This window comes from Neophocaena asiaeorientalis, unplaced genomic scaffold (genome assembly GCF_003031525.2).
Source record: "Neophocaena asiaeorientalis asiaeorientalis breed wild unplaced genomic scaffold, Neophocaena_asiaeorientalis_V1.1 scaffold67, whole genome shotgun sequence".
In the NCBI taxonomy this organism is placed as follows: Eukaryota; Metazoa; Chordata; class Mammalia; order Artiodactyla; family Phocoenidae; genus Neophocaena; species Neophocaena asiaeorientalis.
The window spans coordinates 13,215,291-13,231,635 of record NW_020173731.1 but is presented as its reverse complement, the minus strand read 5'-3'; the positions used below and the strand labels follow the sequence as shown (position 1 = coordinate 13,231,635).

The 16,345-nt window shown below is 52.5% G+C and overlaps 1 protein-coding gene across 2 annotated transcripts in view; it reads left to right on the top strand.

Annotated features, from left to right (window-relative positions):
• Positions 1-16,236, top strand: part of ADORA1 (adenosine A1 receptor) — a 34,723-nt gene extending 18,487 nt beyond the window's left edge. Inside the window, exons 2-3 of one of the 2 annotated variants that reach the window (XM_024751143.1) lie at positions 13,193-13,880; positions 16,168-16,236. In XM_024751143.1, the coding sequence (XP_024606911.1) occupies positions 13,193-13,832 (640 nt within the window). In that variant the 3' untranslated portion in view covers positions 13,833-13,880; positions 16,168-16,236. Of the gene's footprint in view, positions 1-13,192; positions 15,192-16,167 lie in introns of those variants that run through there. The other variant, XM_024751142.1, reaches the window with a different exon arrangement.
• Positions 16,237-16,345: the final 109 nt, after the last annotated feature.

The following is a 16,345-nucleotide window of genomic DNA, read 5'->3' as shown; positions in this document are numbered from 1 at the left end:
ATTTTGGATAAGGAAGCTAAGATTCTGAAAGGTGATGTAATCTGCTAACACAGTAAGTTTGAGTCTGATTAGAACCCAGGCCCTCTAATGCCTGTCACACGCCTGCCAGTGTTGTGTTATGTGGAGCCTTTTGTTTCCTCGGCCAACTGGTGTAACTCTGTTGGAGATAGTGGGTACCAGCTATGGAGGTCAGAGAGGGAGAGTTTTGGGTGGTCAGGCCTTTGTGGGATTTGAAAGTTGGGGACCCTAGAGTTGGACCTTCCACATGGCCCATATTGTTGGTATTAATATCAGCTGGGTGAGGGAGGCCACTTTGGTGTCCCCACCCTGTGCCTGCAGTGCCTGTCCTACCTGATTCTTGCCTGGTTGAGTCCCCAAGGCCCGTTATTGTCAGCAATCTGCATTTTCTTTTTTGTGGCTCTGAGCACAGCACTTTGACGTTTTTTGTGAATGGTGGATGGGAAAAAAAGGTTTGGATATAATAAGCTTCCTCCGCTCCCACATACGTCATAATGTGTGATTCCCGCATCGAGGGTCGTGGCAGATGTGAGTGATTTACTGGGCTTTGCAGAGTGGCAGAAGTGACTGAAAATATGGTCATTGATCAATGCTCAGAGAAGCTGCCTCTCCAGACCCCTGCTCTGGGATGCTGCCAGCGGCTCCATGCTGCTCCGTTATCCTGGCGCAAATCACAGGGGTGTAGGGCAGCTCCCTGAGAACAGACCGTTCCCTACTTCCACCCAGGGACGGCTGTGAGGGGAAGGGCTGGTCTTGTAGTTAGAACCACCTAATTAAGTGGCTTAACGTATTAAGCTGGATGACTTATAATGGAAAGTGACTGGGTGACTGGGACAGAAACTTGGAATGGAAATCTCAAGGATTCTATGGAAGGTCCCTCATCTGGGTGGGCTGGGTGCAGGGTCTTCTACCTGCCAGGAGGGATGTTGTGGAGAGAAGCAAAAAGCTTCAAAGTGGCTTCCGCTTACCCTCCTTCCTACTTTACTCACATTTAAAGTGGTTATTGATATCATTGGATTAATGTTTACCGTGTTGGTAACTTTTCTGTTCATTGGGTTTGTTGTTTGTTTCTCCCCTACCTTCTCTTTTCCGCCTTCTCTGGTTTTAATTGAGCATTTTATATGAATCTATTTTCCTTTCTAAAAATATTATTGTGTGCCGTACTGTGTACCAGATACCACAGTGGGTGCTAGGAATACAACATTGAACCAGACCTGACTCCTGCTCTTGGGGGGTTGGCAGTTATATGCTCAGGGAGGAAACAAATAATTTTACTGATTGCCCCACATGGGGAAGAGGAGGGCATCAGTTCCCACCTTGATCCAGGGGATCCTGCTGCATGCTGTCCTGGGCAGGGGACTGTATGCCCAGCCTGTATCTACCTGGGCAAGACTGGGTGCTTCCCCACCTTCCACTGCATCAGGATCCCCCTTATCCCCAGCTCATCTCTGGGGCTGGGGCAGAAAAGAGGAGGAAAACCTGCAGCAAATGCAGGGCGTTGGAGGGGCAGGGTGGGGCAGGGCTCAGGGCTGATAGCTGTTGCTAAACTCTTCTGCGTGCCGCTACCTGAGTGGCTGCACTGGTTCCTGGATTGGGCCTGGCCTGCAGCTTCATGTAAATGTTCCCGCACGCTGTGGGGCTCAGTGAATAGGCATGTGTTGGGACGTAAGACACAGAAAGCAACAAGAGGCACCAAGCAGGGATGATGGGAAACTGCTGGGTGCTGGGGTTCTTACCACTGTTATCTGGGCTCCAAACTCCACCAACCTGGATGTGAAGTGGGGAGAAAGTCCAGGACCTGGGAGAATATGACTGCAACTTCTTCCAGGTCCCAAGGGCAGGACTGCCTTGGGTTGTGGTGTAGCAAGAGGGACTGAAGTTAGATCCTGGGTAGGACTTTCTTTCTTTCTTTTTTTTTTTTTTTGTGGTATGCGGGCCTCTCACTGTTGTGACCTCTCCCGTTGTGGAGCACAGGCTCCGGACACACAGGCTCAGCGGCCATGGCTCACGGGCCCAGCCGCTCCGCGGCGTGTGGGATCTTCCCGGACCGGGGCACGAACCCGTGTCCCCTGCATCGGCAGGCAGACTCCTAACCACTGCGCCACCAGGGAAGCCCCTGGGTAGGACTTTCTGATGTAAAAGTACAAGCGATGGAATGGAGGGAGGCCTGAGGGTGAAGGTGGGACCTTTCTTTAGAAAGAGGACAAAAGTCTCCCTGTCTTCTCTGTCCTCCTCCCACATCCTGCCATCTGTTGCATCTTTTCTAGAATAGAGGGCTAGATGCTATGAACTTTAGGGAGCCCTGAAGGCCCAGGCAGCTAAAGCAGAGAAAGACCCCAAGCCCTATGAGAGCAGTTGCCTCCTCAGGGCAAGCATCCCTGTCCCCCAAGCCAGCCCCTGTGACTCCAGGTTCTGGGCACTAGGGCACTGGGTCTGCTCTCTGGCTCTCAGTGGACCACTGCCTTTGGGCTGCTCTGGAATCTATATATTGTCTCTCTGGCCAGAGTTGGATCATGGTCCCTAGAGGGAAACAGGCCTTCAGGCAGATGTTGAGTACTCTGGTTCCAGACAGGCCAGGAGATATGCAGAAGGGAGGTGGGAGAAGGGACATCATGAGCTCCCCCTGAGTCTGCCTCGCCCGTCTCCAGTCTCTACACTGGCCACTTACTCAAGAGAGTTTTCCTGCGCTTAGCCAGGAAGTGTGGCTTCACCAGGGCCCTGTGTGGGGTTTGTGCTGGGCTCAGCAAGCTCCCACATCCCTATCTGCTCCCCACCCAAGACTCAGATGCTAGGCAGACAGATCAGGGAACACAGACTAATTCTGTACCAGGGTTGAGTTAGGTAGGAGAGCTGAGTGCAAAATGGATACTAAAGCCATGTGACCAGTCTTTCCAAAGTGAAACAAATAACTTTTTGTTTGTCTGTGTCACTGCAACCTGTTTTGTATCTCTTCAGGAGCTGACTGTATTTTCTGGGGGAGTCGGGGACATCCTTGGGAGAGGGGTGGTGATAACACTAGACACCAGCTGCCACTATTCACAGAGGGGCCTCATGGCCCCAGTGAGCCTGCCAAGCAAGTCTTCTTGTGCCGTTACGCTGAGGACAAAAGCAAGGCTCAAGAAATTTTTACTTGGTCAAGGCCACAAGCTGTTAACTGGGAGAGCCACAGCTTGAACTCAGATCTGGCTCCGCAGCACTCTTCATTCATTCCTTCATTCATTCACTCACAACAAACATTTATTTCTCTTTCCATTCCATGTTGCTTCCCATCTTCCTCTCCATGGGGCACATAGCTGGAGCGTGAAATCCTTAGAGGGGGGACTCCCTTCTGGGGAGTTGTAGGTGCCTCTCAACTACTGCCCCTGGGATCCCCATCCCCAAACTGGTTTTTGGTGTTCCCTCCCTCCACTAGTGCCAAGTTCACCTCTTCGTATAAGATGATCTGACACATTTCAGAAGAGGGGAACTTGACCTGCCAGAGCTTGGGAAACATCTCATTCAGTCCTACATCATCCAGATGAGGATAGAGATGCCCCCAAAGGAGAGGAGTTTCACCCAAGGCCAGCTCATTCCCTCCCAACAAAGCCTGGACCAGAACCAAGGTCTGCTGGTTCCCACCACAGTGAGGTGCTCCAAGGGAGGACTGCCCCGCTCTGGGGGTCCTCATGTCATTGCTGTCCTTGCAGGCACCTTGATGGGCAGCGTGGGCCCCCTGCTCTCTCAAGCCTAGGGAGCTCTGCACATTTCCAGCTCCCTCCTGCCCTCACCCTCCTGATGTGCCAGCCAGGCTGCAGGATTCCCTGCCACCTATTAAAAGTGACCACTGTCTGCAAAGACCAGAGAGGCTGCTGGGGAATGATTCAATCAGCTCCCTTTTCTTATAATGTCAGGTCTTTCCACTTAGTTGGAAAAGAAATTTGACCCCCTTTACTACAGTGGTCATCCCAGTAAGGCCTCGCTGCGCCAGCCACTCGTAGGTCATTAAATCCATATGCAGACAGGAAAATTTTTTTCCATACTGCCGAATGAGTCAGAAAGTCTCCCACAGCAGGTGGGGTAATTTGCCCTTGGTATTTTCACCATCCTGGCCTTACCCCAAGAGCTGGAGAGAATCAAATCTCAGAGCAGGAAATGGCCGGGAATGCTGAGGTCTGGGTCCAGTTGTCCTGAGTTTACAGCTCAGGTCAGACACCCTCCTCCCTGAAGACCACCCTGTCACTGGGATGTGGGGCTGCAGTGGTCTCAGGAGCTAGAGGACTGGGGCCGGGGAGGAGGTGGCTGCATCTCAAAATTACCTAGGGGATTGTGTCAAAGTGCAGTCCCTGGGCCTCCCATTGCCTGTGTGGGGACATTCTGATATGCCCCGGACTGTGGGAAAGGGTTGGGGATTGTAGGCAAGTATACTTTGAAAATATGCCTTCCCCAAACCTGAGAACCTCCCTCCCTACACTACCCCCTGCAGCCTCCTCTGGATCAGGTGCACTGGACAAATCCCAGCCCCTCTTTGTAAGGATGAGAGGATGCAACCAGAGAGGAGAGGGGCTTTGTCACAGGCACACAGGCCTGAGGTAGGACTTGCAATGTCAGTTACCTGTGCCACCTTTCAGTCTGGGGTTGACGCCAGGAACTTTGGCCTCGTATGTTTTATTTAGCCTGGGCTGCTCTCCCATCAGACTGGGCATTCCCTCTGCTCAGGGGCTATACCTTCCCCATCAGATGGAGAACTCCTTTAGGTCAGGGGCTATGTTTTTTCTGCTCACTCCCAGATTCAAGGAAGGGGCTCTGAATCTGAAGCAGGGAGAACAGAGGACGTTCAGAATAGAGGACGCTACTGGGTCACATACCTAGACATAATTGTTTTTCCCACCAGGCTGTTGAGTTGTTTGTCCTCAGAACGTGACCAGGAGTTATTTCCAAGGCCCATTATGCTACTAGCCTAACGAATTTATCCAGCTCTCTTCTTTCAAGGAGTTCAGTGTCTGGGCCCGCTCTCTATAGTTCTGCAAACTAGCCTTGAGGGTGTCCAACGGATCCCCCTTTTGGGGATTGGTGACACTGATATTTAGAATTGGTGGGTGATGCCACAGGTCCTGAAGCAAGCAAGATTCAAGGCAGGATTATTAGGACCCAGACATCCAAGTCCCTCCCCAGGGTCCCTGATCCAGACTCCCCCGGGGAATGTTACCGTTAAATATTTGGCCCCTGGAGTGTGCCCAGTGCCTTTGATTGTATCCGGTTTCCTGTTTCCTTTGAGAGGGAGAATTTCTCTGAAGGAAGTGGTTTATAGTCCTAAAGCCTGACTTCCCTGACTTCCCTTGGATCCCTCAGATCCAAGTTTCCAGTTACAACTAGCTGAGATCAATGATAAGGAGGGAGGCAAGGAAGGAGGTCACCAGAGCTGTGGAATATCGCTCCTTCCTACAAGGCAAGAAAGTGGGAAGGGAAGATGGAGGGTTCAGTCCCAGACTCTCCAAACTGCCCATTGCAGAAAGATGCAGACATGCTCCGGTCCCCTACCCAGCCGCATGCCCAGTGCCTTGGTGACAAGAAACAGGGACAGCCAGGCCTGAGGACCCTGCCCTGGTCTCAGCGGTTCACAGGACACTTCATCACCCCTGCCTTCAAACAGAGCCATGTTTAGCCTTTTCCAAACCCATCCTGTGGATTCTCTCTCTCTTCTTTTGAGTCAACACATATTTATTAAGCGTCCGGTCAGTTCTCTCATCCCTCGAGGAGGGAGTTCTTTGTGATAACTACATTCAATTTTTCCTGCTCCAGCTTCACTCCTGAACCATTGGGATCTAACCAGGAACATGGAAATCGCTTTAGGCGTTTACAGCTGAGGGCTTTTAATGCCAGGAATTGGTCACACAGGTGATGAAGCATCTAAGAAGTCAAATAGGGGATAGTGAGGTAACTCAGACATTAGCAACAACAGGAAGCTACCCCTAGGCTGAAGGGCAAAGGAAGGAGGTGGTCCTGGAGCCCAGGGGCTACAGGGGGCTAGTGGACGCTGAAACCATAGGGGGCCTGGCTGGTGGGAGGTAGAGCCAAGGAAGAGATATAACCGCTGCCTGAGACCCATCTGTGACGGAGAGAGGGGGGTGGAAATATCCTTCCACCTCCTTCCTCCAGCACTCCAATGCCTTCCATGAACCCAGCGACCCAGGAGCTTGGGAAATGCAGCCTGCAGGGGTCAGCCGCCCTCCCCCCGCGGCTCAGAGCGGGGCAGGGCAAGGAGGGGAAGCTGAGGACATACAGCTTCAGGACCAGCACACTCCAGCCTTTTTTCTACAGTGATGGAGTAGCTTCTCTGAGCACCTTCCTCCGTTGGTCAGTTCTTGGTCCACCAAAGAGTTTTTGCGGATCTCTATGCCGCCTGCCCCCCTTCTCTTTCCTCTGTCAAATGCATCTTTCCTGCCTCGGTCCCCTGGTGTGTTCACCACCTGATGGCATCCTGAGCTTTTCCTGTTCTGAGGAGGCTTATTGTTCATGTCCTCAGAGTCAGCCTAAAAGTCAGTTCCCAGTGGTGTCCAGGAAGAGCCCTCCTGTGAGGCTGTAGGCAGACAGAGGACACCCCTCTGTGCAGTCAGGCCTCCGACTGGATTTGATCCCACCTATGAAAGGGGCCTCTTCATGAAGCAAAGGACCAATGGAGAGCTCAGGCAGGCTCATGGCTCCTGCTGGGGCTTAGCTTGAGTTGGAAATGCTGCTCTGGAAGACTCTGGGGAGGCTAGTTCTGGCCCGGGGTAGCCTCTGCTGGTCTCACAGTATGCAGGGACAGAGCCGGGGCTCAGGGCTGCCATGGATGTGCTGGAGGCTGGCTGGTGGCCTGGTGGCACTCACTCATACCTCTCATAAGGGGCCCTCATCGGAGCAACCTTATGTCACAGGACTTAAGTAGGGGACCAGTAGTTATCTGACTTAGCAGCAGATCCCCACAGCTTCTAGCCCAGTGGGTAATGAACAGGGGAAAGATTTTTTTCATCCAGGGCACTGTAATTGCTTCTAAGACTTCAGCTATGCCTTTCTAATCTGACTGTCTCTAATTGAACACCTACCATTTAATCCTTACCTGTGGTTCCCTGACATACTCACATGGTAGGTCCTCAATTAATCATGAATGATCGAATAATTTTTTTTAATTTATCACTTTTATTTATTTATCATTTATTTATTTATCATTGAATAAAATGTATTTGTCATTGAATAAATCATAAATGACTGAATAAATGGATATATGGATTCATGTATCCATTTTTACGTCTATTTACTCATTCATTCAACAAATAATTATTGAGTACTTTTCTAGGTACTGGGAACACAGTTGGTGAACTTGCAAAATGAATCTCTGTCCTAATGGAGTTACATTCCACTGGAGAGAAACATAATAAATTCCTAAACACCTACATATTTATATCTATATCTAAACGAGAGAGGAAGCAGTTGTGGGGGGGTGGTAGATGAATGGATTCAGAGAGTCAGGAAGTGATAAGCTCTATCAAGAGAATGAAAAACGGCAGAAGGCTATGGAGTGAAGGGCTTCTTTTGCAGGGTGGCCAGGGAATCTCCTCTGAGGAGGTGACATCTAAGCTGAGATCTGGACGTGGGGGAAGGAGCCTTCCCAGCCCTCTCAGGGAGGTGAGCAGGAAGTGCAAAGGCCCCAGGTGGGAGGTGCACACAAAGAAGTGTCCAGTAGTGTGGTCTGGACTTCCTGAGTGAGTGCAACAGGATTGGGAGTAGGGGAAGGGCCCCTGGCCAGAGAGGAGTCAGGGTCAGGGAATGGCCCCACTCTCCCTTCAGTGGTCGGGATCAAAACATGAGAGTCATCCTGATGGTGCATTCTCTCACCTGGACATCCAAACTCAGCAACAGGTCCTGTTGGCTCTGTTCCCAAACACATCTGACAGCCAGGCACTCCTCCCCACTCCCCACTGCCGCCCACGAGAGCTCACCACCTCGCCTCTTATCCGGATGGCTGAAGTACGCTCTCCCCGCGGTGTTCTTGCTTCCCCTGCCGCACACAACACACTCCCCACACCGCAGCCTGAAGCATCTTTTAAAAACAGAAATTGGAGATTACTCCTTTGCTTACAATGGCTTTCCCTGCGCAAGAATAAAACCTTGGAACCTTTCGTGTGACCTGCCCAGCCCAGGTGGCCCCGCCCTGGCCCTTGCCTTCACTCTCGGGAAGCCCCCACTAGCTGCTCTGCTCCCTGAGCCACTCGGGCCTCAGGACTTTGCCTGCTGGTACCTCATGCCTGGCTGCCGTAGGTGATCGTGTCCCTCTCAGCTCAGTGTCTCCTCCCCAGAGAGGCTGTCCTGAGCACGTACACAAGCTAAGTCAGCGGCACTCCATGCCCAGCCACTCGCTCTCAGGGTGTCCTATTCATTTCACTTGGTAGGTCTCAAACGATCTGTTTATTGGTTTATCCCCTGCCTCTAGAATGTCACTTTCCTGAAAGCCTGTTCTCTTCGATATTCCTGAACCCAGCACTTGTAACCGGGCACCTAAGAGCCCTCCGTGAATATCTGTTTAATGAATGAAAAGGGAGGGTGCCTCCGCTGCCTACTTGCCCCAGCACTGACGACTAAACCGCTGAGCAGATCATGAACAGACCAGCCTGAGGGCTACAAAAGAGGTTGGACTTGGAGGGAGGAGGGAGGCTCCCAGGCAGGCCTGCTGCCATCTTCAGAGCTGCCCAGTCCAGAGGGTTACCTGAAGCAGCGGAGGTCCACCATGACTCCCTTCTTCTGTACTGGACCTCCACCCTCTGAGCCCCCCTTGTCCTCCACCTTCCCGAAGTGGCAGAGCTGGGGTCCTTCATGGGCTTTGGACTAGGACAAATCTCAGTCTTAGAAATTCCATCTCTACCTCTTACTCACTGAGTGACCTTGGACATGTTTCATAATCTGAATCTCAGTTACTGCGATTAGAAAATGAGAATAAAAATCATAATAATGCCTAAGTCACAGGGCTGTCTATAAAGTTGGTGCCAGCACATGAAAAGCATCAATAAATGTTAGCTTTTATTAGCATTGCTATTATTGCTGTCAATCAGTTAACTATTATTTTTGAACATCCCCCCTCCCTTAGCCTCCAGGACCTCCTCCCCTCCTATGGCAGCCCTGCCGAGGTGTCCAGGGAAGTAGCAAAGGCTTCCTCTGCCGTGCCCTATTTGGGTACAGGATTTGTAGCCCTCCTTCCCTAACTTTGACCTCTAAACCACACTGACTTATTGTTGCAGCAGCTATATTATGAAAAACTTGTCTGTTCCGCTAGGCCAGCTCTTGGCAACAGGAGACTCGTCTACCTCTTTCCTTAAGCTCTCCCTTTTCCTCTTGGAGTCTCTGCCACCCCAACTACTCTAGGTACCCAGTTTTTTCATTTTTCTCATCATCAATAAGAAGATACTGACAAATAAAGTAATTCATACTATGGAGTCAACGTTATCTTGGCTTTAAAAATAACACACAGAGAGGGCGATTCTTAACCCAAAGGAACATCTCACCAATGGGGGGATTCTATGCACTGTGTGGGAGCTACAGGAGCGGGCAGGGCTCTCCCTGGTTTCTTCAACAACATCTTTAAGGAGCTGCCTGCCCTGCTTGCCTGTGGACAGGGCTCCGCTTGGTATTCCAGTGCCTCCATTCTGTTGCCTCCCCTTTGTCTGTCTGAGACTGCACACTCCCGAGGACAGCCATCTCTCTGGCTAGCTCTCACAGGGCTGTCTATAAAGTTGGGGGTTATGAGGCCTTGGACCATGACTTATGGGACAAGTGTTTGTGGCACATTCAGCACGCCCCACCCCATGTGCACCCTAGGACTTGCAGCCTCTGCTTCTCTTTCCCACGTGTAGGGAGAGGTAGGTTTTTCTCCCAGCTCTGAGAGGCAGCCCTTCCTGTGAGAGCCAGCCCTACCTCAGCCAAGGTCCTGGGTCCAGCCCTTTCCCACCATGGAGAAAATAGCAAGAAAAACAGATGAGAACTGATACCCTAAGCTGCAGGGTCTGCTGGGACCTGGCCCGGAGGAGCCCTAGGAAAGCTTTAACCCCCGGGGCTCCAGGCAGTTGAGAAGGGTGAGGGGAAGAGAAAAGGCGGCACCTCTCTAGCTAGAAGTTACCTCCTCCTCTGTCACCTGGGACACTGTCAGAATTCACCTCCTCTCTTGGTGGGTCATCACTGCCCAAATGTGGGTCCTGGGAGAGATACCCGCTCCCCTAGTCCTCAGGCTGGACGGCAATACCAGAGGTCACTTTGTCTACCCCCCTTTCTCTGGGTGGTACCACCTTTGAATAGGGTCTAGACATTCCCATTTTAAAGCTTGTAGGAAAGGGATGTTCCCAATCTGCCAGTCATCCACATCTAAACAACCCACAGTCAGCCTGGTGCCCTGAGGAGAGCTGGTCTTGGAGTCAGGAGATGTGGGCAAGTCGTTGCCCATTTCTGGACCTCGAGTTCCTAATCTGTACAATGGGGATTCCATTTTGCGCTGTACTCACCTCACAGGGTGGTTACGGGGATTACCTGGGACATGAACGTAAAAGGGCTTTGTAAATGATCAATATGACATAAATCATAGCTGTGATGGGCTGTGATGGGGGGTGCCTGGCCTACATCCTTCCTTCCACAGCTGCCGCTCCACTGGGCTCTGCGGCGGCTCGCCACAGGGACCTGCACCCTGCCTGTGACAGCTGTGGCAGAGTACCTTAGCCTTTTTAAAAAAAAATTTATTTATTTTAATTTTTTTTACAGCTTTATTGGAGTATAATTGCTTTACAATGGTGTGTTAGTTTCTGCTTTATAACAAAGTGAATCAGTTATACATATACCTGTGTTCCCATACCTCTTCCCTCTTGCGTCTCCCACCCTCCCTATCCCACGCCTCTAGGTGGTCACAAAGCACCGAGCTGATCTCCCTGTGCTATGCGGCTGCTTCCCACTAGCTCTCTATTTTACGTTGGTAGTGTCTATATGTCCATGCCACTCTCTCGCTTTGTCACAGCTTAGCCTTCCCCCTCCCCATATCTTCTGATAGAATGACCTGCGCTCCTTTAGTCTCACCCCATGGACTTGCCCAGAGCTTCTTTCACTATAGGACATCTTTAAGCTCATCAGAAACAAACCTTGAGCCAGCTGTTTACAGAGCCATTAGGCTGTGTTTGCTGAGCACCTAGAGATAGCAGGGTTTCTCAGGTGTGTGTGTTTTCAGGGGCTTGGAGGGTTAGGAGCTCAGGCACAGGGATATTGGTGGCGTGCTTACAGAGCATTTCCCATATGTTAGCTCATCTGAAGTGGGTCCCACAGTCTCACTTTACAGGGGAAGAACTGACCTAGTAAGTTGCAGACCTGGGGCCCAGATATGGATCTCTCTGACTCCAAAGTATGCACCAGGCTGGCTTTCCTGCTGGGGATTCAAGAGGTGGAAGTAGGCTTCAGTTACAGCAAGAGAGCAAGGATTAGACCTAAGAAAACTTCAGGAAGGCAGAAGCAAACTGGCCAGATTTCAAGGCCCCTTGGAGCTTTGGGGACACAAGGACCCTATGATTACAGAGTAGGGGATGGGGCACCACACTGAAGGTGTTGGAGTCATCTAGGGGCCTCAGTTTCCCCACTGGAATGATGAGATTAGAAATGAGGTTGCTTATCTAGTGCTTGCTTTCTAGATGGGGTGGGGGTGGGGTCCAGTTTCTCCCATCCCTCAAATCATTCCCCTTCCCACTCCTGTAAAGCCTTCAAGGAGCAGTGGGCTTTGGTCCAGGGTGAGAGGGACCTGAAGAATCATTGCCGTGAAGGAGAATGCCGCAGATTCCACAGGCATGGGACAGAAGAAAACGGAGTCAGAGGGAGGCCTCCGCCTCCACACCCGTGGGTCTCAGTAGCTGTTCACGTGCTCAGGAGGGGACTCCCTCCATCACAGACGCTACATTGGAAAATAACAACTGGGCAAGCTGCTGGGCTGAGCCAGCTCCTCAGCACAGAGCTGGGCGGGCCCCAGCCCTTGGCGCTAGCTCCAAGGCCAGTGCGTGGGCAGAGGACATGCTGGCTGCTGGCTGGATTGGTTTAAAGGGAAGTGGGGAGCCCCCCCCTCGGAGGGGCATCATCTCAACCCTGGGGGCAGAGTCACGGCCCATGGGCAGCCTCATCCATTTTCTGTGTCATCCAAATGTTTTCATCATCTGTGTATGTCACGGCATGAAAAAGCTTGGTAGCTCTGCCCCTTGACATCGTCCTGCTTATTTCCTTCAAAGGACATATCACAACCTCTAGCTGCCTTGTTTATTTATTTCCTTACTTTTGTGTTATCTATTTCTTCACCCAAAATGTGAGCTGCATAGAGGTAGGGATTCTTTATCTTACTCCTAGCACAGAGACCAATGGCACAGAAAGCACGCAAAAATGAATGAATACACCCATGCATGCATGCATAAATGGGAGTCCCTTGCATGCAGTCCTCAGTGAACATCAGTTTTCTCTCCTGAGAATAATTCCCAATTATCTTGGGGGTAGAGAGCTGGTTCTTGAGATCAGCCCCTCAGGAGATAAGTACTGTACATGACTGAAAGGGGAGGCGAGGTAAGGATGGAGGTGGGAGATGGGGGCACTGGCAGAGATGGGACACAGCCGAAAGGAGGGGGTGTGGGAAGGCTTTTTATGGTAGTGTGTCAGCTGGCCCAAGGGGAGGGGTGGTTTGTTAATCACCTTGTCGTTGTGGTCAGTTAGGAAGCCCAGGACAGCGCTGCCACCCTCCATGTGGTCTCGGGCAGAAGGCGTGGCTACTCTGAACCTCAGTTTTCTCAGCTGTCAAATGGGCATTCATTCTGCTGGTGCTTTTCTACCCCATGGGAACTGTCACGAAGCAATGATAAGGTCACCAGTGGGGGTGTGCCAAGCACATGTGAGCAATTTTTACCTTGGTAATTTTAGTAAGACTCCTAAAGGAACTCATTTGTTATTTTCTTCTCTGTTTTTTCCCACCCTCAGCAGTAGACATGAACCAGTGCATCGCCAAGTTCTGGCCTAAATTTTAGATCCCAAAGACTTGACCCTCTAGCCAAAGACATGCACCTCCCCACTCATTGGGCCCTGGCTGAGCAGGGGCCTCCTCTTAGAGACCCCCAGGGGCCGGGTGAACTGAGGAGGGGGCCTCACACTCTGCCCTCCTCTCCCCCAGGTACAAGACAGTGGTGACTCCCCGAAGGGCTGTGGTGGCCATCGTTGGCTGCTGGATTCTCTCCTTTGTGGTGGGCTTGACACCTATGTTCGGCTGGAACAACCTGAGTGCGGTGGAGCGGGCCTGGGTGGCCAATGGCAGTGTAGGTGAGCCCGTGATCAAGTGTCAGTTTGAGAAGGTGATCAGCATGGAGTACATGGTCTACTTCAACTTCTTTGTCTGGGTGCTGCCCCCACTGCTGCTCATGGTCTTCATCTACCTGGAGGTCTTCTACCTGATCCGCAAGCAGCTCAACAGGAAGGTGTCGGCATCCTCTGGCGACCCGCAGAAGTACTATGGGAAGGAGCTGAAGATCGCCAAGTCGCTGGCCCTCATCCTCTTCCTCTTTGCTCTCAGCTGGCTGCCCCTACACATCCTTAACTGCGTCACCCTCTTCTGCCCTTCCTGCCATAAGCCGAGGCTCCTCATGTACATCGCCATCTTCCTCACACATGGTAACTCGGCCATGAATCCCATCGTCTATGCCTTCCGCATCCAGAAGTTTCGGGTTACCTTCCTTAAGATTTGGAACGACCACTTCCGCTGCCAACCTGCACCCCCCATCGATGAGGATCCTCCAGAAGAGAGGCCCGATGACTAGACTCCACCTCCTGCCCCCAGCTGCGCACATCTGGGGCATCTCAGCCCAGTACTCACCTCCCTGCAGTCCCACTCGTCTCCCTTGTCTCCCTGAATCTTCCCTACTGGCCTTTGGGCTGTGAGTGCCCTGCACCTCGAGGTCCTGGAGGAGTTTTGGGAGGGCAGTCCATGGGGAAAGAACGAGGTAACCTGAGGGGACGAGGAAAGTGGCGGCAGCACCCTAACCCTAACCCTAACCATCCCCACCTGCCTGACCAACCCACAGGCAGCCCAGCGCATCAGGCTGAGTGGGGCTTGGGGACACTGAGACTGCCATGGGGCCATGTGGGCCAGGAGGGCAAGCTCAGCTCCCGTGGCGGGAAGGGAGGGGAATCTGCTTGTCTTAGGTGGTAGTGGTGCAGCCCTGGGACCAAGTTTAAGGAGAGGAGAATATCCCTGCCAAGATGGAGGGAAGGGGAGAAACTAGATGTCCTGGCCTTGTTTTCTCTCCTGTTCTGTAGCAGAAGGTGGCCAGAGCCACTGACAGGCAGGAAGCAAGGAGCCTCAGTCCCCACCTCCCAGAACCCTGTGTTCCTGGCCATGCTGCATGCCAGGGTGCCTGCTCTCTTTGCCCTGGGGATCCCAGGGTTATACTTGGGAGAGGCCGAAAGGACGAGTCCAGAAATAATTTCCAGTATTTGCTTTATTCTCCCCTAGCCCTTGGACCTGAGTGGGGGCTCCGAGCTCCCTGGAGCTAATGTGGAATGGTAGGTGTGGGCCTCAAACAGCCACTGGGAGACAGTGTTGAGCCCTCATTCTTGCCTTGAGCCTCCCAAGTAGGAGACTTGGAGTGTAACTGCCTGTCCTCTGGGCCACCAGCTCTCGGTGATGGGCATGAGCCCTCTTAGGTGACACCCATCTCTGTTGCTTCTGAGCCAGATGGAGAGGAGAGCCCCAGACATGCCAGCTCTTGGGAGCATTCTGCCTGCCTGGGGAGTGGATGAAGAAGGGAAGGTGGGCTGCTGTGGTCATGCTGGGATGAAGTGTGACAGGGTGGTCAGGCCAGAGGAGACTACCCTCCTGGGTGTATGGGCGGGAAGGTCTTACCAGAATTTAGGTACCCTCAGTACCCCTGACACTTAGCACAGTGTTCATGGGCTTTGAGGCTCTGTTGCAGGGTCTAGGCCTTTAGCCTAAACCCTTGGGGAAGGGTCTACTCCTGGCCAAGCCCAAAGCTCCTTATACAGAAGAATGAGGGGCCAGGTTCTAAGTGTGAATAGCAACTCCAGACATGATTCCAGGCCCTTCCCTCTCTCAGAGGTGGGATATCCCCTGGCTCCCAGGGCGGGCCACTTGACTAATAAAAGACTGTGAACCCTCATGGAGAACGTACCCCACCACCGTCTGAGGGCAATAAACAGCCTCAACAGAGAAAAAGCAATGGTGGGGGATAGGGAGAGGTGAAGAGAGGGGGGACTTGGAGGCATTTGGAGCAAGGAGGGTTCCAAAGAAGGGTTGTGTCTCTTCCTACAGTTATCCTCTTAGGGTAGCAAACTCTGCATGTGAAATGAGATCCTAAAAAATCTCACATCTGGAAAAGCCCCGTGACACCGCGAGCCCCCTCCCACGGGCACCTTCCTCGTGGTGTCAGAGGTGGAGACCCCCTCACGGTGACACATTCAACACCCACCTCGTGGTGACGCAGTGCCGCCCCCATCGTGATGATGCTCACTGTCACAGAGGCCCCTGCATTGTATCACTGCACACCTTTATTCAAGTGCTTCTCGCCCAGTGTGCAGCTCCCTGCAGGAGCGCTCCAATCTTTGCACTTTCCAGGGCCCCTTGTATCCAGGAAGCCTGGCCTGGGGCCTGCTAGGCAGGTACCAAGGAGCAAAGCCATCAGTCATCACTATGGAGATGGGGACCTCTGGCCTCCGTGGAGCTTGATTCTGGGCCTGGCTGCCCTGAACCCTCAGGCCTGCGGCACCTAGCAGAGAACGTTTTATGAGCCCCTGCTGTTAGGCAGAGCTGGGCTATACGTGCCCTGCTGAAGGGGTGATATGGGGAGGGCAAAGCAGTACCCCTCTTCCTTTCCCAGGCCTCCTTCCCCTTAGGCCCTTGGGCCCAAAGCCCAGGTCTCAGCTCTGCCCACTGCAGCTCCAGGATACATCCTCACTAGTCCAGGGCCTCAGAACCACCTGGGGAGGGCAGTCAGGGCAAGGATGTCGCCCCTACTTCTCTGACTGAGGAAACAGGTCCAAGGGAAGGCCCTGGCCTAAGGTCTTTAAGAGCCAGGACTAGATCCTGTCCTCTGACCATCCACTGAATCCCTTCCACTGAATGCCCATCCCTTCCAGGCGTCACCAGCAGCACCCTGCCTGGCAGCGTCTGTGGAGCACCCCCAGGACTGTGCGTGTTCGTTGCCTGTGACTGCAGATTTGTACCCAGAGCTGGCTGCCCCCTTCCCTTCTCACTCCCACCCCTGCTCCTGGCCTCCACCCCCAGAGGCAGTGGAGGGAGTACATGCAGCCATTT